Below are 25,242 nucleotides of genomic sequence, written 5' to 3'. Positions count from 1 at the left end.
CTTGTTAGGTCTGTTAAAGAGAGTGATAAATTTCTGATTGATGTATTGCAATTGACAGAAACAATTTTTGCGGATTTTATGCAAAATAAAGATTTGTCTGCCTTGTAGCTATTTCTTTCCCGATTAATCTAGTCGATAATACATCAGTGTTCCTGAATTTTTCAAATACTATTCTTAATGTTCTCCTTTTGATCTATGTAATTCGATCTTGTCGTAAATGCACGAAACCTGATTAGAATCGTCTCGACGAATACACTGCGAATTCGAGAGGAATTGGAAGACCAGTAGCGTCGTAGAAGTTGATGAAATTCCGCGAATGTACAGGGTGTTCTGATCTTTAACCGTGCTCCAATGGAAAGAAACTCGAGTTTCCTCGTCTGTTGCGTGGACGATCGCGGGCCTTTGCTTATCTCGAGGAGGTGAACCCGTGGAGCGATTCCTAGCTACAAAATCGAGAAGAGAGACTGTAGATTATTTAACTGTGGACAATCGCGGAGAATCATTTAAGGGATGGCTGGGGATGACGACAACCGGTTTCGGGAAACCGTGTGGAGTAACGGGCGTGTAAATTACGTCACGAGGAGAGCGTCGGACACACGGGTGACGAGCCAGAAAGGCTGCGATAGAAAGACGAATTAAACTGTTGGCAAGACTCACGATCTTCGCGAAGCTGGTCCAAGGCTCTTCTATGATCCTCCCTCTCCGACTCGAGCCTCTCTTCAATGCCGAGGTTTCTAGTTCTCAGCTCCTCGATCTCCGTGCAGCTCGACATCCACTCGTTTTTCATGTTGTCGTAGTCCTTTTTCAGCTTCGGGGTAGAAAACGCGTCCAACTGTGGGCAAACACTGACCGGTTAAACAAATTAAAAGTACACCGACAGCGTGCCGGAGATTACGCTTCTGGGGGTCTATTTGCCGCGATCTCGCCGAACTAGTCCGCGAGGATCTAGCGAAAAATGTCCGAGATAACAGTTTTCTCTAGATGAATTTAATTTAAATTATTATCTATGTATGTCGATGTTATCCTTAGTATTATCAATAATATTATGATTAATGAATATGGCTCCGTCTAGACATCGTTTGACCACGTTTTAGCCTTTAGTCGGGTCTTCGACTAAATAAATAAACTTTATCCAGCTGACAAGGAGACCGCACAGTTCCGGAAAGCTTTTTGGACAAGATCGTGATATTTGTTTTCGGAAGAAAATCTCGAAAAACTAGTTTTGCCAGACGTAAGTACAATTAAGCTGGCACTATAGCAGCAAACAATTGTTTATAAGGGTATTCAATTTGTAATTTTTATCCTAGTGTGAAATACATCGATAAATTCACAATGTTCGTTAGTGAAGTGCTTTTCAATAATTTTTAGACATTCTTTAAGTACCAGTTTTCTGTTCAAAATATTTCAATGAAACTTTTAATATTACATATTCCGTTTCTTTGGTGTTTCTTTGGGTGGGACAACGCGGAACGATGAAGAAGAGCACTCACCTCATAGGCCAAGTATTGCACAGTGACGGACAGTGCTTGCACGACCTGTTCGGTCTTCTGGTTCGTGTTGTTGTCATAGAGGCTGTCGGTTTGCGCGGCCTGGTCCCGGGTCTCCAGGGACGGTCTGCTCACGACGTAACCGTGTTCTTTGGTCTCCCGATCTGCAACTAAGGTCACCGGTCCCATCACCATCGAGGATCGACTCTGGACACCTCGTTTACAGAACTGCCGATAAGACGACCCCGCGAAACACGATCCTCCGTCAAGTCCTTCGTTCTCTCATTTCTGTCTGGGGGGGCGTCTACGATCTCTGATCTCTCGCAGGGGACTTGACGGTTTCGGGGCCGGTGAAACGCGACGAGAGTCCCCGAGGAGTCGACGGTCCCGCTGTGTCCCCGGTCATGTTCGCGAAGAAAGTCGATCGCGGAAAACTCGTTTCCGAGGAGAGAGAACACGGTTGGAAAGTCGGGGCCCTCTACCTGTTTCTCCCGGAGAACCCGCGTTTCTCGCCGAGGCGGAGAGAAAACCCGTGGCGGGCCCCTTTCGGGAAAATTCTCGCGTGTTAGTTTGGCTCGGCGGCTTCCCCACCGGCGGAACAGGCTCGCACCATATTGTCGGCGCGACGACGAACGTGAAAGCACGCGGACCCTTCTCGGGGCCTGTAATTTTTGTCGCGTCGAACCGGGAAAACAAAGATCTCTTCCCTCTCTCTCTTGCTCTGCGATTTTATTTTGGCTCTCTCGGGCCAGCGAACGCGTTCAAGAGCGACCTGGCTGCGTCTCGGCGAGCCTCTCAGTCTCTGGGTTAAGGTCGAGTGCACGAGCCCACGGCTCCACCGGGAAACCCAAGCTGCGCCGACACCGTGACATCGAAATTCTCCGAACAGGACCCGCGATATTTCAAAACCCTCGACGCTACTTCCGGTCCCGCGCGCACAACCCCCAAGAATCCTTCCTTGGCTTCGCTAGGACGCTCTTTTCTCCAGAAGTCCTTCCTTCCCGCGATTTTACTTCCTCGAGGAGAACTGTCGTAGTTTTTTTTGGGACGTGCACTGTAGACTGGACACTTTCGGATGCACCCCTTTCGTTAGGGCGCGCGGATGTTCTCGGAGAATGTTTGATATAGCGAACACACGGACGGGTCTAATCGGGTTCGTGATTTGTAACGATTTGCCGAGCAAGTCCGCGCTTCGACTGAATTAGCACGAGCCACAGGCTGCCTCGCGGACCGACGTATCCCTCCTCGCGTCTCTGCGACGAGACCACTCCTACCACCACCTTGAAACGAGGTGTGCTACCTCGACGGAGGAACTAGAAGACGACCGGCACACGAGGAGAACCGCCGTCTACTGTACGGCGATCGCAAGTTCCCGAGAATCTAAACCGAACGCCGCAGGAGCAACTGCGCCGAGATTATAGAAACAATCTTCGTTAGGTAGTCTGTCTGGTTGATTATTTGTAATCGTACAGGTTGTACAATGGAGCCTTGAGAACCTCATAATCTTTACAAATCGAAAGAAGACTTCCTTAACACGTTCGTAATTTTTGAAAGAATCAATCTAATAGATTATTTATAATTACAGTTTGTACAGCGGAGCCTTAACAACCTCATAATCTTTACAAATCGAAAGAAGACTTCCTTAACACGTTCGTAATTTTTGAAAGAACCAGTCTAATAGATTATTTATAATTATGGTTTGTATAGCGGAGTCTTAACGACCTCAAAATCTTTACATTTCGAAAGAAGACTTACTCAACACGTTCGTAATTTTTGAAAGTCTGTGGTCCACAAATAAAGATTTCATAGTCCCCTACATAGAAACGATGATTTCTGTTACTGTTTAACATTTAGTGATATTTATAAGTAATTACTAGACAACGGATACCTCTGTGAAAAATGGAAATTGTCTACCTGAACTGCAACAAACTGCAGATAAACAGTTATTCTCTTTTCTAATTTGTTCGACAGGCTGAAAATATCGCAGCAATATTTTTACATTAAAAATTCGCAGTCTAGTAATTACACAGCGCTGGTCAGCGATGACCACCATTCAACGTGTTAATGATACGCTGTCCCCGAGTAGTCTGACATTTCCGCCCGAGAGAACGACTCTTCTCCACTAACTATGTCACGCGAAATACGAAATTGCTCCTGCGGATCGGACAGCAGAAGCGGCGAGTTGAAAAATCAGCGGGCGCCAATGGGAGTCGCCGAGTAAAAGCGTAAACAACGTCGTTCAATCGTGGCAAAAAGGTTTTCTAGTTTTATGGGAGAACACACCGTAATTTCTAGACTGGAGTACCCCGTCGACACCTGTTTCTCTTATTGTTCCCGGTGGCTCGAGAAAGTCCTTGGGTTCGGGTTTCTAGCGTGCGCGCGAACGCCAGGAATGAAAGAGGAGAGGAAGTCGGTAGCTTCATTTCACTGGAAAATTAAACCGACAAACGCCACTTAATATCGGGCCGGCTCGCGGCGTTTTATCATCGCGAGCACGTTTTTATGGCTCGTAAACTTCGCTCGGGTCGGGAGGAACGCAGGAAAACGACACGGGGATAACAACCGAGGAACCAAATTGATCTCTGTTCGCACCAAAATCCTCGTCGGCAAGTTCCAAGTCGGAACCACGAGGGTGGTTACAAGCAGCGCGGTTTAATTAATTATTCTTTGGTTCCGCTTAACAGAAAATTACGAAAAAATTCATGAGCATTCCAGCTAATGGGGCACGCGACTGTGAATTTTTTCCGAATTTTTCACCAATCGACAGAGTCGATTTTTAAACAATTCCAGAGTCTTGAAATTCCTGATTTTATATCAAAGTTGTCGAATTGATTATTGTGGTAGTTATTGAAAATCTCCTGATCTCCTAAACTCCTCTAGAAAATGTTAAAAAATTTCTCTAAATGTCCATTCTTTACTCGCTAATATATTAATTTATAGTCTTATAATGAGAATTCGTGCAAACACGTTAAATACAGAAAGGTTTTAAATAATCTCTATACAAGAGTTTACAGAAAAATGGCGAAACGATCGATCCGTTTGGGGGATGAGATTTGCGGGAGTTTTTCATGAAAATCGGCTGGGATTGGGAGCGTGCGTCGGCGAGGTGTTCGAGCGGCGGCGGCGCGCGCGCCGATGAATTATATTTCAAGGTGCCGTGCTCCGAATAAATTCGCTTTTCCATTTGGAATTGCCCGACCGTAAATGGCCGCCGTAATCGTGCGAGACAATACGTGTCCGATCGTGGATAATGATCGACGATCGGATAACGCTCTTCCGCCGATTGCCGATTCCGCGCGCGGACCTCGATTTCGTCATTCGCCGGCGTCGTCATTCGCAGCGAGGAATTCGCGAGGAGAAGATTCGCGGATATCTCCGGGAGATTCTGGTCGGAGGCCTCCGGTTCATGAATGATTAATGGGGACACTAAATTAAAACGAAAGGAAGTAGAAGACCGTGAACAGCCTCGTAGAAACTCGACCCGATACATGCTTTCTAGGACGCGGACGGTCATTGATAATGATCTTCGCTTCGGTAATTTGTTCCAGATAACACGCGAGCGTGTGTACGATACTCTTCGCGCGCCGAACATCCTAAGAATGTCTCGGAATCGGGGAGTACGTACACCGAGAAAGTATCCTCTTCGTTTCCCGAAGGTAACTGTTTTGCTTCTATCGCGTCGCTCGAAAGCAATTCGTTGAAACTTTCATTCGCTCGTTCTTCGAATGTTGGCGAATTTGTATTTGAAAGGTATTCTAACGTTATCTGCCGACTGTAATTATTAGATCTCCATACAAAATAAAAGTTCGTTGAATAATTCCTGGTTAATAATCGTAAAGTAAAACATTAGTGTCATTTTCTACTTCTTAAACATCGCACCAACTTGTTTTTCTAATAACCGCATCAACTCCGCAGTCCAGTAACGTTGTATTCGTGTGAAGCAAAAATTCCGTTCACCCAAGGACACAAACCTTCCTCAATAATTTGAAATCGGACATAAAGCGCGACAGTATCATCGAATTCTTTACAAATTATAGTTATGAACAATTAAAGATGTTCTAACAGGGATGAAGACAAGAACATCGGTACACGAATGGTCGCCGCGTGTACGCAACGCACGAGTCACAGCGAACGAGTTGGAGAATTGGATTTCCCGAGGCCGTGTTTGCCGAGGGACCTTTTCCAGGTTCAAGGCCCGGGAAAAGTAGATGATGAGCCGATCGCGTGACTAAGCCGGCATAATCTCGCAGAGTATGCGTAAATTCCGTCGATTACCGAACGAGCAGTCCCGTCGGAAGATTTACTTTCGCTGGACGGGTGCGTAACCATCGCTACCTGTCCGGAGACACGCTTAGCCGGTGGGTTTTTCAAGAATCCGAGCTCGTCGGAGTCTGTGGCACGAGTACACGGTTAACAGGGACCTGGTCAGGACCCAGTGAAAGCCGCGACTTTCTTCGAAAGGACGGGCACAACCCGGCCCACGTATGTGTGCGAGAACTGCGCTCCCGGGAGCACGCGGTGAAACGAAATGATCGAGGGAGATCCCGCGTGTTCCACGGAGTACACGCACCGCGAAATGACCGTGGGACCTTTTTAGAAACCAGCCGGCTGCCGGCCGATCAATTAGAAAGCTCGTCCCGTCGTTTCCTCCAGCTATTCTCCTCGCGGGAACGAGGCGCGCCGCGTGAACGTGGATTCGAGCGCGTCAGAGCTCGCGGTTTGCCATCGCTAAGGGGCCGCGCTCGGCGAGATAAAAAAGAAACGGGACTCGGCGACACTTCAGAACACCGATTTCGATTTCTACTACAGTGAATTTTGTCTACACTTGTGCGTTAATATTCCAGATTAAATAACCATAGTATTATTATACCGATTCGGAATTGTTCCGTGTAGAGCGATCATTATAGATTTGTCAAATTCCATCGAGCTATAAACAATTTAATAGAGAGTGGCTCCGCGACCTGTCCCAAAGTTCACGTAAAGTGGCGACCGGTAGAGCAATCGAAGTCCAGTTTCGTTTTGTTTCCCACCGATCCGGCGAAAATATCGATGTATACCTTTCGACGCAGTTGTTGAACTGTGCTTCGACGGTGCGCTGCTGGGTAACCGCCTGGTTGCCGGCTTTCGCGTCGCCGACGGACTCTTCTCTGGAATAATAAGAAGAGAATAAAGATTAGCTACGTTAACGAGACGAGAGGGGAGACAGAAGAGAAAGAGAGAGAGAGAAGAACGCGTTTGCGCGAGTACCGTTCCCGCAAACCGTTTTGCTGCCCGCGCGAGATAATGCGAACCAGCCCCGGAACCTTTTACGTAGAAACCTCGAGCGCGACAGCTAACGTTTCCTAGGGGAATAATAGCGAGGCGAATCGACGGAGGAGACGAGCAACCGGAAGACAACAAGCGTCAACGAACGCTGAACGACCCAGTTTTCCTTTCCATTCTCGATCCTCGAGGAAACTCATACTATTCGCAGTACAGTATAAAGACAATTTACAGTGAAATTACTATCGCTGTCGCTGCCAGAATGGAACGAAAAGGTCTCGGACAATTCCACAGAGTGCGCTCTCGCTCCCGCAAGCGGATCAATTACAAAGTTCTCACGCAGGTTGCTATACAGGTGAAAGCTTGCGGCAGGTAGAAGGCGCGCGTAAAATTACTCGGAAACGGCTAATAATTCACTCGAGGACAATGCGCGAAGACAGTGCACATAAAAAGTATACAAACTAATTTACAGCTGTCGATTATGCCGAATATTCGAGGCACAATTGACGCCTACAATGTTACCGATTAAGAATATCGTTACCTTATTTATGACTGGACAGTGCGGATCGTTTTGCAAAATAAGAACGATCCGACTCGATTGTAAGGAACCGAAGTTAATTAAAAATGTACTTTCTCCTTGAATTGATACGACTATGTGTACGCTTAAATTCTGTCTTTTTACCTCCTGCCGTGTTTTAACGAGTCACGCTCGTCACGAAGATTTTAAACAAAGTCTAACAAATATGAATGACTTTCTTTTTAAATGAAACAATATTAAATAAATGTTCTTTTCTCTCTACGATATTTTTGCGGATAAAGACGTTCTAATCACTGTATGTAACTGTAAAGAAAATGATACGGCAATGAGTTCATTTTCTCCATTTTTGGAATTGGCCTACTTGTTTTCTCCACACAAATCCGCAGTCTGTTTACAACTTATTAACACTACCACCGTCACATTACAATCTCGCAATTTACTCGGAGAGACAGTATAATTAATTTTAAACGCTTCGCCACTTAGAATCTTTCACGTACACTTTGCTATTTACAATGTTCACGTAACTTCTGTTCCATACAACCGACTACAACGCTGTTCCTCACGAAAGTACGGGAAGATCGAGAGACTAGATAACGAATCAACGTCAAGGCGTTGGCGCTGACGCGAGCAGAAATACCTGACAAAAACAGGCGACTAGAGAAGCTGTCGGATCGTTAGGAAAAATTTTTCTTGGCAACCTGTCGGGTCCAGAGATCGAATGTGAACGAATAAATACCGAGATGTTTGCGGTAGCACGAGGACACCATGTCTACCGAGTCCGTTTTCTCACAGTCGCCGGAAAGTCCCGGTTATCCGGAAGTCCTGGTGTCGCTGCTAACGATGCCGATCACGAAGAACACACTAGGCGTGCAGCGGAACGGTATAGTGATCGAAGAACGCATGCACCGTTGCAGTGGTGGAACACAGTTGGGGAAACTTTCCGTCGAACGATAGTTCTTGTTGAAAGTTCAGCAACAACTGAACACGACGAACGACGAACGACGAATGACGCTCCGACAGGGTCCTTCGTGGAGGGGTGGAAATTGCACGACGGCTGCGGTAAGGGATGCGACCGTTACGATTCTGACCTGTGTCGGGAACACTTCTGTTGACAATACGCGGCGGCTCACACCCACGGTTAATTGCCATACCTGCCAAGGGTCGGATCCACCTTGGCCCCACTGTCCGTCCATTTCTGCAGGGCAATTAAACGGGGCGATGCTCATTTTGCTCGATCCCTCGGTTCGCTCAAGTCGACAAGAGCCCGAGATGGTCGTCTTCGATTCCAATGCACTTTTATAGTAGGTTGGCAAATAAGTTCGTTCGGTTTTTTACATTGGAATAAATCACAAAAACCGAACGAACTTAGTTGCCAACCCAATACATGCAGAATATTCGGTGTTGTTAACCAAAAACGTTGAAGATACAAACAGTTAACGCTACCTACCGAGCACTAAACACGATTAAAATATTTTAGCTTAGAAAAATGACAAGGCTCTATTTACATTTTCAGATTTTTATAAGCAACTTCGTAATTTCAATAATTGCAAGATGATAAATCTAAAACCGGTCATTCGACCGGCAGTGGTAGCGTTCAGTGTTAATAGTACCTTCGATATACTTCGCGGTACAAGTATGAAATGGCAGAGTTCCGTTCAAGATAAAAAGAAAATTGTGAACCGCGATTTGATCCGATGATCTCCAGCCTACACGCTGGCAGCTAACTTCGCCAATACTAAATTGGAAACGGAACTCTGCCATTTCATACTTATACTGCGCATTGGAGGTACGCAATTTTTAACTGTTTATATCTTCAATGGTCTTAACCCTTCGTCTGCAACCTGAGTCGTTTATGTTCCCACGATTATTTTAAATCGTTCTTTTAAACGTTCGACGTATTTTTACCACGTTTTTATTAGCTCGCTTTCTTGTCTGTCTGTCTGTTTGTTCGGTACAAATTTTGCAATTGATTTTAAAATACGTCCCGATAAGCTAGACTTGAAATTTTAAACATAGCTCAGAACTGGTTAGAACCTAGAACAGTAACAGAAGTTAGTCACGAACATAAACGACTCGGTACCCCTAATATTTTGCATTACACGTGCTCGTTCGATGAAAATATGTACCTTCACGGTTTAAAAGGGTTCGCGGGGAAACCAGAAAACGATAAGACGCAATAGATCGGCTCGCCGAAACCGGCGTGGCCGGTTGCCAACAATACTTTTCAATGCTATGCTTCCCACTGAAAATAGATCCCTCCTGGTGGTTCGCTATCGACGCGTCGATAAACTATCGAATGCCTGGCACTCTTTCTCTCTCTCTTTCTCTCTTTCTCTGTTGGTAGTCGTACGAACAGTTGCATAGGGGCAGGCGCTCAAGGAAAAGCTACATTCTATCCTGGTCGCATTGGGTCACCAACCGGAAACACGCAGCGGCGCCCTCGACCTTTCGTTTCCTCCGTTCAATCAGCGAGGAGACATTTTAATACACGGGCATTATTGCGCCCCGCGTGTAGCCTGATCGCTCGCAAACTGTTTCAACAACGATCATCCTCTGTCCGTCGCATCTCTACTGTCTTTATCAACGCTAGAACCGTCGAAATTCTGATTTCACGATCGAATACCTTGATGCGTGTATCGACGCATTACTGTACAGTAGACTATCGTACAACCGCGAGCAACAAATTGTTTACAGGAATATATCACATATGTATATGAACCTCCTACACGTATACAATCTTTTCTACATTTACTGCCACACGAAATACGTATAATCTTCTTAACATTGAACCTATCGAGCATCGAAAACTCTTTTTCACTTGACACGTGTTTGCTTTGTAAGATTGACAAGTTTATCGAGACTTTTTGCTATTATTATTATAGTGTATGTTTGATTTAGAGTCTTCCTAATTTGAGCGGCGGGTTATACGGGAGTCTACTGTGCAACAGTCCGATTTTGATTCAACAAAGTAAGCAGCGTTCCTAGATCACCTAAAATTCCTAAATTCCGACAAGCTAACAGTACAGATGGAAATATACAGAGTTTGCAGCAGCGAAGAGTACGGAGAAGCCTCTGTATAGAGGTCGATGCATTTCTATGCATATGTTGCAGCGCGTCCGCATTGCCAGAGGACCAAGCATTACGCCAATGAATGGGGCCCATCGATATGCCTGCATAGTTTCAGCCGCATTAGCCTAGAACGCTTGCGGCGTGCCGTCGCGTGCGAGGAACGTGTCCACGTGATTTTTGCGCGAGCCCCGGCGGGCCAACGGACGGCTCCAGAGAGCCCCAGCGTGCTCCAGGGTCCCTCGAAACTCACCGAGACTGACGGTCGAGATCTCCACGCAGCTCTTCTTGTTGTCGAAGCTGTTGACGCGATTCTGCAGGGTGCCGCGTCCGTTCGCCACCATTCTTCTGGGCGGGTTCGCCGACGTTGGTGACCTCTCTGCAACGAACCGAGAAAGATGTGTCAGATATATAAAGTTCTTTCTTTACTGAATTCTTAAACTATGAATATCATTTAGACTATGGGTTGTTAACCCTTTCCTAGCTAGTATAATTCCATTCTTCATGATTTTCTTCATTTTATGGGTATCAAATTGATATAATACCTCGCATAATATACTTAAATGGTCAGTAATCGATTAGATATCGACATATTTGATAATGTGAACCATATTTTGAATAATGGTGCTCGAGTCATCACTCGGGTGCTGAGGGTTAGTAATTAGAATACGGATTTGATGCATTCGCGACAAAAATGGGTAGCTGCATTTTGAAAAGAGAAATAGATCAACCCTCTGTCAAAACGTCATTCACTTACTAACTTTCTGGCGAATTAATTAAATACATACATAGCTGTTGCATTAGGATAATAGAAAGATTGACTACGAAAAGGTCTTTAGAAATGTGTTTTAAAAAATTGATATACGTCATCTATGTTACAATTGAATTGAGTTCATTTTTTACCTGTTTCGAATCGCACCCATCCCTTCCTGTAATAAACGGCATCAAATTCGCGACAATACTAAGGTAATCCAATGAGATTAAAGAGAGCTAATCTTTCGCTGTTGAGTGCCAGCTTAAGCCTGTATTTTTCCGGTGGTTAGTTCTATTTCAAACTTTTTGGTAAGCTAGTTCCGAATGGCTAACTGACTCGGAACCACTGACGGAGACGGCCCGGGGACGTGATTTCAGGGATTGACGATGCTGTTGATGTTACTCCCATGATCCCCCGCGGTTCATCGACCGTGCAATTTGGTTCTTCTCTCGTCAGTGGTAGCCGTTCCAATAACGTTTTCCCGCATCATCGGAATTCGCGCTCGGATGGCGAGCGGATCCCCCGCGTGAACGAGCTAAGTTTGAACCGGCGCTCGATTACGCCGACGGTGAAAAGAAAACGTTGTTCACATTGTGCGCATGCATGTGCACCAGAGAAACGAGAGGAGCGAGAGGAAAAGCTGCCGCTTGCTCGTGCTCTCGTTAGCAAGCCTGTGGCAAGAGTGCTAAGTCCTAGAAGACCGCAACAGCGAAACAAGCCTTTTATCGCGACGCCAATTTTGATCGTTAATGATCTTGAACATGCTCGAATTTTAGCTCGTCCGTCGAATTCCAACAACATTTCAGAAGTCCGTAACTACATAATGAGTTGTTAATGGATCGTTCAACAGCAATTTCAGTCGTGAACCAACACGTCTCGCCCCCAGGTGACGTCATCTAATAGATTATTAAACGACGTTACGAAACGAAGTTTCGGTTGGGATTACGGCACGATTATTGAGTATCCTATTAATAGGCTAGGTAGAGTATCGGTTCGGATAATCGAGGTCCCACCGCGTCGTGGACTGAACGAACGTGACGCAGTCGCGTTCGGAGTCGCCCTAATCAGAAAAATGTTGCGTTACAGATGCTTAACCATCGGACAGCGGATCATTTTTATAATAATATCATTGACGATGTTTTCATCCACGGACTGCTTTATTTGTAAATTTTTGAAACATATTTTTGAAGCCACTTCGCGTAGACACGTCGATCTTTCTGTTGCTGATAGTGCACCAGCTACATATTTAATTAATTCGTCAGGAACTGAGTAATTGATTGACGCTTTTGATGCGTTTGTTATAATGTAGAAGGAAGCAAGTTCTTTGAAGTAAATTTCAAATAAGACACTTGAAATATGATGGAGTTGTTGGCAACAAAATCGAAAAGTACATAATTCGAAATGCAAAGGGTTAATTTAGAAGGTGGCCACCATAGTGGTCAGGGACAGAGTTGGGTATTTTCTCCAGATAAATTTTTCCCGAGGAAAATTCAAGTTCCCATTTTCAAGTGGTGCACCACTTCCGTGAAGCAGAAAAATGCTCACTCGTGATACCAGATAAAAGGCAGCACTGTAATCGAATGATCTCTGTTGGGGTTCTACGGTTGTTTTCCTTTTCCGGATGCGGTGTTACTAACAGGCAGCTAAGCTGTCAAGCAGCTAGACGATGCTAGGGCACGTTATCTCGCGGTTCAGCCGCTAATTGCTCGCGTTTCACGAGGCAACAAGTCGAGCCACTTTCCGCAGGACCGGCCCCCCCCCCCCGGCCAACAATGATCGATGGCCACCGTGAAAGAGAAATCCCTGGGCCGAGAGGTGTGCGTAAGTAGGGTACCTTTGATCCTTCTCCGTAACGTTTTAGACTCGGTCAAGAGAAACCGTTCGACCCATCTACCTTTCCGAATGCTTATACATACTATGCAGACGCCGAGAGCCGGTCGGTCGTTTGCTGTTCGCGTCGCCGGCAACTTTCTAGCGCTAAATGAACCACGAAGAAAAAGACAGGTGGCGGATAGCGACCTCTCTTTTATTTTCTCTCTTCCCTCTCTCTCTCTCCCTATCTCTCTCTCTCCCTATCTCTATCTTCTCATTGTGAAACGAGCTTAGGATTAGCCGGGGTCTACTTCGGGACCTGCGACACCTTACTTTACGAGCGAGTCGACCCTGCTGCTCTGCCGAAACAATCCTGTCTCGTCGACTGGTTCACCGATCATGCTTCCATCGGATTTCGGAACCTTCCTTAAATTCAGAACCTGTCTTAAATAATCTCATTTTATGCACCTAATCCGCAGTCTACTGATAACAATTTCAAACCATTCTTCAGGGTAGATGCATCCACCCTGAAGAGCCCGCGAGAGTCTTCAGAGACTTTCGACCTTTACTGTTTTAAATAATCTCTTTCCTGTCGTGCATCAAATCCGCAGTCTACTGATAATAATTTCAAATCATTCTTCAGGTAGACGCATTGACTCTGAAGAGACTGCGAGAGTCCTCAGACATTTTCGACCTTTACTGTTTTAAATAATCTCTTTTCTGTAATGCATCAAATCCACAGTTTACTGGACAATTTCAAACCTTTCTTCAGGTAGACGCATTGACTCTGAAGAGACTGCGAGAGTCCTCAGACATTTTCGACCTTTACTGTTTTAAATAATCTCTTTCCTGTCGTGCATCAAATCCGCAGCCTACTGATAATAATTTCAAACCATTCTTCAGAGTAGATGCATCGTTCCTGAAGAGACCGCGAGAGACCTCAGAGACTTTCGACCTTTACTGTTTTAAATAATCTCTTTTCTGTCGTGCATCAAATCCGGAGTCTACTGATGACAATTTCAAATAATTCTTTAAGGTAGATGCATCGACTCTGAAGAGACCGCGAGAATCCTCAGACACTTTCGACCTTTACTGTTTTAAATAATTTCTTTTCTGTCGTGCATCAAATCCGCAGTCTACTGATAATAATTTCAAACCATCCTTCAGAGTAGATGCATCGTTCCTGAAGAGACCGCGAGAGTCCTCAGACACTTTCGACCTTTACTGTTTTAAATAATCTCTTTTCTGTCGTGCATCAAATCCGCAGTCTACTGACAACAATTTCAAGCCATTCTCCTAGGTAGAACGAAACCTTCCCAACGCAAAATCACATCGTCGTCGAAGACATGTCGAAGTCGAAACCCAACGCGAAACGTTGCTAGTCGAACCCGGTGTCCCATAAAACTCTCGATCGCGAAGTCGATCCTAGTCTACAGCTAGATATACACGGAAGATGGCTGCCGCGGGGCTACGGTCTACAGACTCTACCTCTCTTGAAGCTGCCGAGCCGCATTTTCGCCGAGTCTCTGACGAAATCCGCCCGGAGAGCCGGCCTACCCTTCGATCCCTGTTGCCCCATTTTACGAGAGTCCGGCTTTCACCGTCGGTCGGCGGCCGGGTCGCCAATGTTGTTCATTCCGGTTGACAGCGTGGCCATGGTGGAGGCTCAAGAATTACACCCTGGGTGCCTCTTCACCCCATGATGGGTCCTCAACGTTCCACGAACATCATCCTCCACTGTCCGTTATCCTGTTCCAGGTCAACCATCCTCTTCCATGTAGAAGACCACTATGATCTGCCTCTGTGTTCTCACTGGAGACCGACACACTGCACACTCGGGCACCGACTGGCGAGTAGTTGCACTGCGTGTAGCTGCCGTGGGTGCACTTGGAGAGCTGGTTATCCGGTGACTATCGACGTGTTTCGATTGTCCCGGCGTCTTTCACCGACTGGATCCGGGCTGATACGGTTTGATTGTCTCGGTGTGGTTCTGTCTTTCACCGGCTGGCTCCCGCTGGATCGACGCTCGTCGTCCTCACCCATGTGGGCTCACCATCTGATTCCGTTGCGTAAGGAGAGAGACACGCAGCGCGCGGTGTGTGCTCCGCTGCTCTGCTCCGGGACACCGGTGCGGTGGTCGTCGGCCTTGGACGGGGCGCACGTGGTCTCCGTGCACCTGTCTAAAACGGGTGGGGACTGAAGGACGTGCACACACACGCACGCACGTACACACGTCTCTCTCGAGAGAGAGATAGGTGACCCGTGAGAGGAAGAAAGGCAATGCCGGAAATAAACCGGCCGGTGCCGTTGACCCGATCACACAAGCCGATGATGAAGAGGAGCACGAGTCCGAACTGCTGAACGTAAACGTTGAACGTAAACGCTGTGAACACACGTTGAGAAACTATGGTCAGTTTCGGAGAAGGCGACGGTCAACGGGGAACGCGAGATGCTCGGCTCTACGGGGACCACGAGGCCGAGAGGTACCCGTCGATGGTAACGGTACCTCGGGGAACTTTCATTGGGGGCCCGAGAGGGGGGCAGGTGTGATCCGGTCCCGTCTCGCAGGCACAGATTCCTGATCCTGCGGCGAGCAGCGCATCGCAGCAAGACGACTGCAGCAGCATGCTGCGAATCCGCCTCTCGCTGGCGGTGGTCGATCCCGTGTCTCTCGATCCTAGGGATACCACCGAGCTGGAATCAGGTCACGCGAGAGACGGTGCATCGGCGCGGGCGCAGTCTCCTCTCTTTTTACACCCGGGTTACATCGATGTAATGTCCGCTGAACAACGAATCGCATCAACGGAATCTAGTGGATCCGGGTCGCGACGACGTGGTCTCTCTCTCCTTTGCACTTTGCACCGTCACCTTGCGGCATTCACTGACGATGCACTCTTCGCGATGCACCGGCTGCGCTCGATCTCTCGATTCTTCCTCTTCTTCTCATACACGAGAGAGTATATACCTTGTCTCTCTCTCTCTCTCTCTCTCTCTCTCTCTCTCTCTCTCTCTCTCTCTCCCTCTCTCGCGGTCTCTGCGTGCGTGCGTGTGCACTCCCTCGATGAAATCGGTCAGTCCCACGAACAGGGTGTACAGAGAGACATGCGAGGAGAGAGAGAGAGGCGGAAATGGAGAGAGGAGCAGCACATCACCGGAAATGCAACGCGCGCGTGCATGAACCGCGTAACGAACCGGCACGATGCTCGCCGAACACTGCCGAGCGAGATGCCGGAGCTGCGGCTGCTCCGAGAGAGAGAGAGAGAGAACATCGATGATAGATAAACTGAGACGACGCCGTCCAGTGGCGCCGGAGCGCCGCGGCGCCCTCCGACGCCGATGCCGTACCCGATCGTCATGCCGAAGACGAAACAGCCGAGTTTCAAGCCCTCCTCTCTCTCTCTCTCTCTCTCTCTCTCTCTCTCTCTCTCTCTCTCTCTCACTCTCTCACATCCCCGGTCGATAGAAAAACACCCTCCTCCCACGCACTCGCGACAGCCACCACCCCGAGACCCGCTTTCGCGAATAGACAACGCGCACAACGGGGCCCTGGAAACCTGCTTTTTCGGGAGCCAAAATTCTACTCTTCAGGTTCACATCGTCAGTAAAGTTCTTCTATACATCGATTTTCACCCTCCGAAGCTCTGCCGGTCAAACGACGGGTTTTATGTTTTTCATTTCACAATTATTGAAATTATGAAGTTGCTTGCATCGAGATTGATTCGATAAATTTCTTTATCCGTGCACATGTTGTTATAAACATTGCACAGAATCTAAATAAATAGAGCCTTGTAGGTTTAGTGTTAGATCCAAAGTATTAGCTATTTTAGCTAATTGCTTAGAAGATTGATTTTATTATAGAACAAAATGAGGACCAGTCATATAAAGTCCTCAGAGTATATCTTATGCGATTGTAAAGTGGACTGTACAGCCAACAAAACGACTGGGAAAAATCGTACATCAATTTTTAAGGTGTCATTCTACAGAGAAAAGCCCTTAAAATGATTTTTCAAATTTTTCACAGACGTAGGCATTTTCGAGGAGAACCACGTCTTCGGTTTCTCGCCTGCCACTTTATGAAAATTTCGGAATAAAGCGAACAATGGATTACGAAACCAGAGATAGCCAGCTTTAAAACGAGCTGAAATTGATCGTCGTGCGATCATTCTTTTCTTGCATGTCGAACAGCGAAGTCGAATTTCTCAGGCGAAGTTTGCCTATCTCGGGAACAAGACTCCACCTACAAACGACAAAGAGCGAGCCGAAGACGCGTGCGTGCAGTTCCCGAGAACGAAATAAATTGATCCGGAGGACGTCGAGGGGGTTGCTAATGGGGTGGCCACCCTTGGAGGCGACCTTCGTCGAGGAACGATGCCACCAGGATCGACTGGCCTACCAATGTCCGCGGATCAATCGCATTACACCCCCTTTGCGAAAATATCAAACATTTTCCCCGAAAATTTTCCTCGACCTTACACCGAAGTCTTCCGCTCTGCGCGGTGGAAAAATAGACTTATTAGATGATTGCGTAAGTTCGTGCCCGATTCGAAAATAAAATGGTTAAATTGTAAAGAATATAACTTTGTTAATCAATTATACACATACATAGTCACTATTCATTTCTAATTGTAGAAAATTTAACCATTTTTTAATATTAATTTAACCAATCTTTAACCAAATCTTTAAAACTTGACCATTGATTTTTATTTAATTTTAATTTTAATTTAACCAATCTTTAACCAAATCTTTAAAACTTAACCATTGAATCTTAGTTTCAAATCGGGCACGAACTTATGCAATCATCTGATATTTCTCAAAATGATCAAATATATACAGAGGAAGGTTCAAAGAATATTTTAGAACATTTAAATTTTCTTCTTTTTCCTAAATTTGAATTTTTTAAGATTTTCTTCAAAAATAAAGAAATGTGTCAACTTGTCCCGGTCACCCCTACCGATCCCTTAGTACAATAATGAAATGTTTGCGCTACTCGAAGAATTAAATACACGGACCTGACGTGTCGCTAACATGACGACACTCGTCCTCGAATGTTTAGAAGACGCCTGCGTTGCTATCTCGTGACCCTGATAGCACGTCCAGTCGATGAATCCGCGGGGGTGGAGAGAAAGAGGATCGCGTCAGCTGATAGGGGAGAGTTTAGGGTTGGGCGTATGCGGCCGGTTTCCGCTGAACATTCTCCGCATTTCTCTTGGCGCGAAGTGCGGCTGTATGTCGGCTCGGTAATTTCGAATCGGCTTTTCTTGGGATTAACGGAGGTAATAAGGATACGAGTCATTAAGAGACGCCGCGCGCTCGGCAATTAGCCGCCGCGGGGTTGATTTATAGTCCAAGGATTATGTAACGCGATGATCTCTCGGCTGAACCCTGCGAGAGTCTCGGGTTCGACGAACCCATTGGCCCCAGAAATTTCAACCCTTTTTTAATCCAACTTCCTTTTATAACTAATTATTAGACTGCGGATCTTCGTGCGAATGTTTTGTAATTTTCTGTAAACAATGTGTTCTCAAGTTCTTAATCTTTCAGCTGTTTCAAATTACACCCATTCATTTTTACATAGATGCAACAAATCTGCAGTCGACTGGTGATGAAATGTTTCAATCAATATATTCGATAGGAAATATATGTATAACTTTCTTGAGCCTATCCTACTTTCTTCACGAGAAACACCGTTCTTATTCTCGAGTAGTACGATTAATAATTTCGTCGTCTAGAATTATTTGTAATATATGTAGACTACGGATCTTTATGCTAAACGAACATCTACCTTAATCGCAGCAAACAGGAGCTAAACGGAATTTGATCTGCATTCTTAACAGCTTTAACAAGATGAAAATAATGCAACAGTATTCCTATACTCTTCCCACGCATTTACTGTTTTACATTCCCACTCTCTTCTGTCATGAATGCTTGAAGATCCGCAGTCTAAACATATGCAATGCCAACCTAAAACCATTTTACATTGACACGTTGATTTTACAGCGATACAAATGATGGTTCAGTGATATTAAATAGTCTTATCACTGGAGGTACAAATCTGTAGAGTTAATTTGTAGCCCTCAATTGTTTCCAGAAGCTCAGCCATATCAGGACATTTCAATAAAACAAAAAAGTCCCTGATCAATAAAACAAATTTGTGTTGTCGACTTACTTGAAGTATCCTTGTTAGGCCCGGTGCTGAGGTCGCTCATGGAGCTGCGAACGGAGCTCCTGGCGGTTTCCTCGGTCGGCGATTTCATCTCCTGTCGACCCCTCATTCTCCTGTAGATCAGAAACGATGTCAGCAAGAGGTCGCACAACAAGTACAAGTACAAATGGAAGAACACTGAATTATAATGAAGAGACAATTCAAAGATCAACAATGTTTCGGCTATAATTCAGTGTTCCTTCAACCCTTCGCTAACGACGAGTACTATACTCATAGACCTTCAAAATGTATCAAACGATTCATCCGACTATAGTCAACGACTGTATGCACGAAACCATGTCAAGTAAAAAATATTCTAAATAAAATTTACTATGTTTCGGGCAGATCTTCTGGAGGTGGACTTGCTTCCGAGATTTCATGACGTCTGTCTGCTTTAGACGCAACTGTAAATGTCTTTCGAGGTCACTGAAGGTGATCCAGTGTCGTTGAAAATTTAGACTAGCACGTCCACCTAGCGAAGATTTCTAGCCAACACGTCTCGCCGCGAAACAGAGAGGGTTTTCTTAGCGGGTAGTTAGTTGTTCCGCAGGTTCGCCGATCCTTCTTTTCTCGTGTCTCACCTTTTGTCTTTGTTATTGTTCGCATCGCCAGCTTTCTTCTGTTTAGATCCCGCGGGTGGAGGCTGGCCGATACTCTGCAGAACCCTCGATTTCACTTCCTTCCTGGCTGGCCTCGTCCTCTGTTCGTTTTTCCCAGCCTCGATCTTACTCATGACCGCGTCCCAACGGCCTCCACCCTTCCGGGAGGATCTCTGCGATCGTCTGGCCTCCTTCTCGCCTTCGTCCTTCGGCCCGGACTCGATCATCGCCTTGATCTTCGAGACGACGTTCCTCTTCGGCATTTTGTACTTTTTTAACGGAGCCGCGTCCGCTTTGACCTGCACCTTCGATGACGATCTCAGGTTGTCGTTGTTCCTCTTCACCTCGATCACAGTCATCTCCGGCGTGTTCACCGACCCGCTCGAGTCGCCCGATGCTTCCAACGGTGTCACCGGCGTCTGGACAGTATCATCATCGTCAGTATCAAAGGAACTCAGCTAAGTTCGACTAGACTGCGGATCTTTCTACAAAATAGATTGTCCGAGTCAATCGTAAGAAACCAAAGCTAAACGAACATGTACATTCTCGATCTTCCTAAACTTTTCTAATGCCATTTCAGTTACATATTCGTTTCTAGTCAACCTATCCGCAGTCCAGCGAGGGCACAGTGGGCAGTTTCGATGAAATGTTCAGAAAGTATTATAATCGACATAGATCTGCAAAACATTTTTGCAATTTTCAATATAGGCCCACATCATTCCGGCCAATCTTTTCAAAATCTCTTTTTCACGTCATGCATTAAACTAATTATTCTACTTTCTGAAAACAATCCAAATCGTATGGTCTAATATTCACACGTTGAACACCGTAGTTGTATTAATGGTCTTAGACATCAACTTATTACTAGACTGCGGATTCTATGCATGTACAAGCAAAAATGCATAAAATCCACAGCCGAAATTAACTGGATTACAGTGCGAGGTAAGAACTTCATTATCCGGTATCTAACAATCTATGAAACTTGAACTCGCGCGGCGTTCAACGTGTGTTAAAAATGTGATCGTCTCTCTCAGAGTTACGGAATATGCGAGTCTATACGAGACTTGAAAAATTCAATAATTTTGCCCTAGGAAAACGGGGTTTCCAGCGGCTCACTGATAGAAGGTGTTGCGGTATCCTTGTCGCCGGACTCGCCTGCAGCAGATTGGTAATGACGTCGGGTTTAACGGGCGTGAGTTGGCTCCTTTGCGAGACCTCGGTGTCCATCGTGTCCGGGGTGCGGTCCTCGTTCTCCTCGGGCGTCTCCTCGGTCGTGTGGAGTTCGTCCTGTCTTTTGTCGAGGTCGGAGTAGATCCCGCTGGAGTCCATCTCCTCGCCGGTGAAGCTGGGGCATCTGCGGCCTCCTGGCGCGCAGAACAACGTGCCATCGATCACCTGTGCCTTCCGGTCGCCACGTACAATCTCCTCGTACGCGTCCGCGTCGCTCTCGGTGAAGAAATCCGAGTCGGTCATCGGATCTTGCCTGCAGGGTGCTGGAAGATTCGCGGGTGGAGCGACCGATGGCGGATCGGCTCCTCGGCTAGCTGGCCTGGAGTTTTCGCCGTCGCCCTGGTACCCGGCTTCCAAGCTGGTGATACTGGTCACCGATGTGACGAAGCTGATCGGATCGGAGGCTCGGACCGGCTCCGGTGGTTTTGGGTCCAGGGGAAGCTCCTCCGGCGACGGTGTCGAGGCGGACGCTCTCGTCAACGCCAGTCTAGAGGCCGCTGAACCCGACAGGTTCTCGCAGGATGGCGTCCTGGAGCACTCCAACGCGACCGTGAAATCGGTCATCTGGTCCGGCGTCAGAATGCCCAGGCTCTCGTCGTGCTCGAACGAGTTCTGCTTGTTCAACATCAAATAGTGCGGCGTCGCGTTCGGCACATTGTCGTTGTACGAGCCCTGAGACGCGTCCAGCAGACAGCTCTCCGCGGCGTCCTCGATCATATTCATCTGCGAGTTCTCGAGCAAGCTGCGAACAAGAACCGAACGCCAGGATTGGCCACATTTTAGTTGGAACAGGACAAATGATCGTTTCGATTATGTAGGATTTCAAGAGACGGGACACCGGCCACAGCAGGACCTGAATCAGCTCTTGGCCACACCCACCGAATCCTCCACTTTTCGAATCTTAAATTGTTCTTATACGAGGAGTCCTCTGATCCCATAAATATTTTGCTATTCTTAACCCTTTGCTGTCGGAGCTATTTTAACTCGAAAATTCAACATTCCTTCCGACAAAATTGATATAATACCTCATACAATATTTAAATGTTTAGAAATTGGTTGGATAGCAACATATTTCATAATGTAAACAATATTTTGAATAATGGTACAGCAATTTTTTCGCCTCGACTGCGAAGGATTAATTTAATTCTCCATTTCTAATACTTCGTCTCAAATTGCGAACTAATTTTATATATAACGCGGAACTAAAATATGATTAATTAACCAGCATGTAGAGAACATTATAGAAATGTGTACTGCCAACGTAGTTGACGATGCTCGCCATAGAATCAGACAGTATTCGAAATATTATTGAGAAAAACGACGTCGGTCTCTGCCCCGACAAAAAAAAAAGTGTAGCCAGGAAAAGTAGCCAATAAAAAACACGTGTCCCGTTATGACATTCTGGTGAAAGCAGGCTCTGCCCTTGGGTACCCGAATTACCCTTAGGAGGTGAATTGCCCTCAAGGAGGTATTCGGCGTCGAGGCTTAATATTAAGATTGTAAAAATCGCTTATGCGATTTGGGGAGTGAGTCGCTCTACGGCAGCCCATGGAAGACAGCGAGGATTCGAAGCGTCAGGTAGCCCAACTGACCGTCTCCTTTTGTTGTTCCCGGGCCAGGTGTTAATTAACGGTTGATGCGAGTCAGGTTGACAGCAGTTGTAAAACGATTTTCGGGAGACGGTGCACCCAGACATCGAATCCTCGCTGTCGTTAAACGGGCCTCGAGGTGTCTAGACTATACACAGCGGGATGCTAAGACGGCACGCGGAACAGGCGCTTCTCTACCTGAAAAAGTTGCTCTTCTCCTCGGTGAAGTGAACCAGCTGTTGGACGTCATCTTTCTCTATATCCCAGACCGGCGATATCGTGAACGTCTTGCGTCTCGGATCTGCCAATGAAAAGGTTCCAATTAGTTTCTTTGCCGCTCGCATTCCCCACGAATAAAACAATTAGCCGGGAGAAAAAATGTCCTGGAATCTACTAGCTCGTCCTTGTCGCCGCTCGACTCGCTGTGACTCGCGGACATTCTACTCTCCTTCGATTTTTTCTATTTGTTGACACGTTCCCTACCACAGCGTACGGTACATCAAATCATTTGTAAATCTTGAAAGAAAATTCATATGAAATCAATCAAAATTATTGTACTTGAAAAGGGTGGTTGTCGAGGTCATTCGAAGTAACTTTTTCTATGACAAATTCTTTTTTCTGATCCTACTGGAGGATGAGTTGCACTTAGAGTTCGCTACCAGCGTATAATACATCAAATAATTTGAAAACATGAAAAGAAAGTTCATTCGTGTCGTTCTTCTACACGTTAAAAGCTACGTCAGTCTCTGGGGGTAAAATCAAATAATATACAAGGTGTCCCAAAACTGTTGTACTTGAGGGAAGTTGTTCTCGAGGTCATCCGAAGTAGCTTTTTCTATGGCAATATATCTTTTTCCTGATCCTACAGAGAAATTGCTGAGATAAATTCTGGTGGCGATCGTGTAAAGCTACGCGCACACAGAAGCAACATCGAGCAACTGTTTTAACCACTTGATAAAGCGTCTGCATCCTGAAATCGGACATTCCGTATGCAACGAGCTAGTCCCGATGCTCTGTTCGGGAAAGAGTTTCGACGAGAGCGACCTAGAAAAGCGTAGTGTACCTTCGATCGGTGTGGACACTGCTCCCAGAGGCACACACTTGATTTTAGGAGTGGGGGGTTCTGCCTCTGCATCGACGAACTGCAAACATCCCGACAGGATCGGGGAGTGCCGGTGTCCTGGTCCTAGCGTCGGGGAGCCCAGCAACCTTGACTTCAGGAAGAACGAGGGCCGGGCTGCCCGCGGAACTGGTATCCGACTCTCCCCTACGTTCTGCAATCAGACAAACATCAGAAACGATTAGAATGATCACTCTCTCTCTCTCTCTTCCATCTCCGTTGCCTAGCAATCGTCCCACGCGACGACATCCTCCGGATGGCGCTAAAATTCCGTATCGACGTTGCGCGTATTTTTAAAAAGCTGTCCCCCATTTTTCTTCTTTTCAAGGTCGGAGCGCAATGCTTGACCCGCAAATCCGCGAGGAGAGTCCGTTGCCCTTGGCCCATCTCCAAATAAAACCCTTCGGGCCCGAGGTGAATCAGAAGTGTCTCTCTTAGTAGTCGGACTAACTTAATTTTAGCCAGCGATGACTTCTCAGCCGCTACCTTTAAACGACGCCATCGTGTTTCTTCCACTCTTTCTCTCTCTCTCTCTTTCCCTCTCGGTGTCTGTTTCTTTGCCTGGCAGCTCGTAAGAACACGCGTAACAAGGACCCTTCGCAGCCTGTTTGACGACAAACGTCGCTGGTTCGCACCTGCTTGCAGCCGCGGACCGCTGACAACGACTGATCGACCACCGGGCAACCTCGAACCAGTCTCCCGGAGAAATATGTAGGTATATGCTGTTTCCGATAACCGAGACATCGATAGATAGTCGTCAATAGTTGTCGATAACGACGCCGCGCGATACATTTCGCAAACACACGGATATTCCACTCTATCTACGCACTGAGAAAAAAATCCTGTCGAAACAAAAGAAATATATGTTGATTCAATAAGATGTACTATTGAATAGTGCCAATATCATATGAACTTATTTTAATATTTAATACTATTGAATTTCAATAGCAAAACTCATTTCCGCCAAACATATAAGCCAATAGCTTGACCATCAATGTTTTCAAAAAAATACGATATGGCCTCAAACCAATTCCAGTATAAATCAATACAATTCTCAAATTTTTTTTAACAACATATCTGATTGAAGGAAAAAAAGAAATATTACGAATAATAATATACGGTATTGAATCGAATAATATTTTCAATCATTTCATGATAGACAATTCAAATACATCACGATTCGCTTCTAAATTTCATACTATTGAAAAGAATACATTGATATTCATCGAAGTAAAAAAAATTACAATAACACGCGTGTTATTGAAGTAACTACTTTTTTTCTCAGTGCGGGAATAACACGTACTCGCGGCCGAAATAGCTCGTTCTTTAAATGCTGGAACTTCTTAATTAATATAAATAAGGCGATATTTTTTAAAATTGTCTACATCAGTTGCAAGGGACAGGAGAGACATTTATCTCTTTTTCATGTAACAATTTGATCGCACGGAGAACAGTACAACGTTTTGCATATACACGAGAGTAACACGAAATTGTTCGATTTTTAAATACTAGCATTTACCGATCAATATATGTATATCTAGTAGAAATAAAAATTTTCTGCATTAGCTATAAGGGACAAGAGA

General features: G+C 46.0%; 1 protein-coding gene across 7 annotated transcripts in view; it reads right to left on the bottom strand.

Annotated features, from left to right (window-relative positions):
• Toc (toucan) overlaps window positions 1-25,242 on the bottom strand; it is a 53,862-nt gene that overhangs the window by 4,617 nt on the left and 24,003 nt on the right. For 4 of the 7 annotated variants that reach the window (XM_076441515.1, XM_076441518.1, XM_076441517.1 and 1 more), the window contains 9 exons: window positions 23,603-23,813; window positions 22,738-22,840; window positions 20,837-21,692; window positions 19,703-20,139; window positions 19,086-19,195; window positions 10,607-10,732; window positions 6,545-6,634; window positions 1,491-1,657; window positions 658-832 (listed from right to left, as the gene is read on the bottom strand). In XM_076441515.1, coding sequence (XP_076297630.1) covers window positions 658-832; window positions 1,491-1,657; window positions 6,545-6,634; window positions 10,607-10,732; window positions 19,086-19,195; window positions 19,703-20,139; window positions 20,837-21,692; window positions 22,738-22,840; window positions 23,603-23,813 — 2,275 coding nt within the window. Of the gene's footprint in view, window positions 1-657; window positions 833-1,490; window positions 1,658-6,544; window positions 6,635-10,606; window positions 10,733-19,085; window positions 19,196-19,702; window positions 20,140-20,836; window positions 21,693-22,737; window positions 22,841-23,602; window positions 23,814-24,145; window positions 24,839-25,242 lie in introns of those variants that run through there. The other 3 variants (XM_076441513.1, XM_076441512.1, XM_076441511.1) reach the window with 3 other exon arrangements.

This window comes from Lasioglossum baleicum, chromosome 16, assembly GCF_051020765.1.
Source record: "Lasioglossum baleicum chromosome 16, iyLasBale1, whole genome shotgun sequence".
Classification (NCBI taxonomy): domain Eukaryota; kingdom Metazoa; phylum Arthropoda; class Insecta; order Hymenoptera; family Halictidae; genus Lasioglossum; species Lasioglossum baleicum.
Note: the sequence above shows the minus strand (reverse complement) of the source record. Positions and strands in the feature narration are given on the sequence as shown.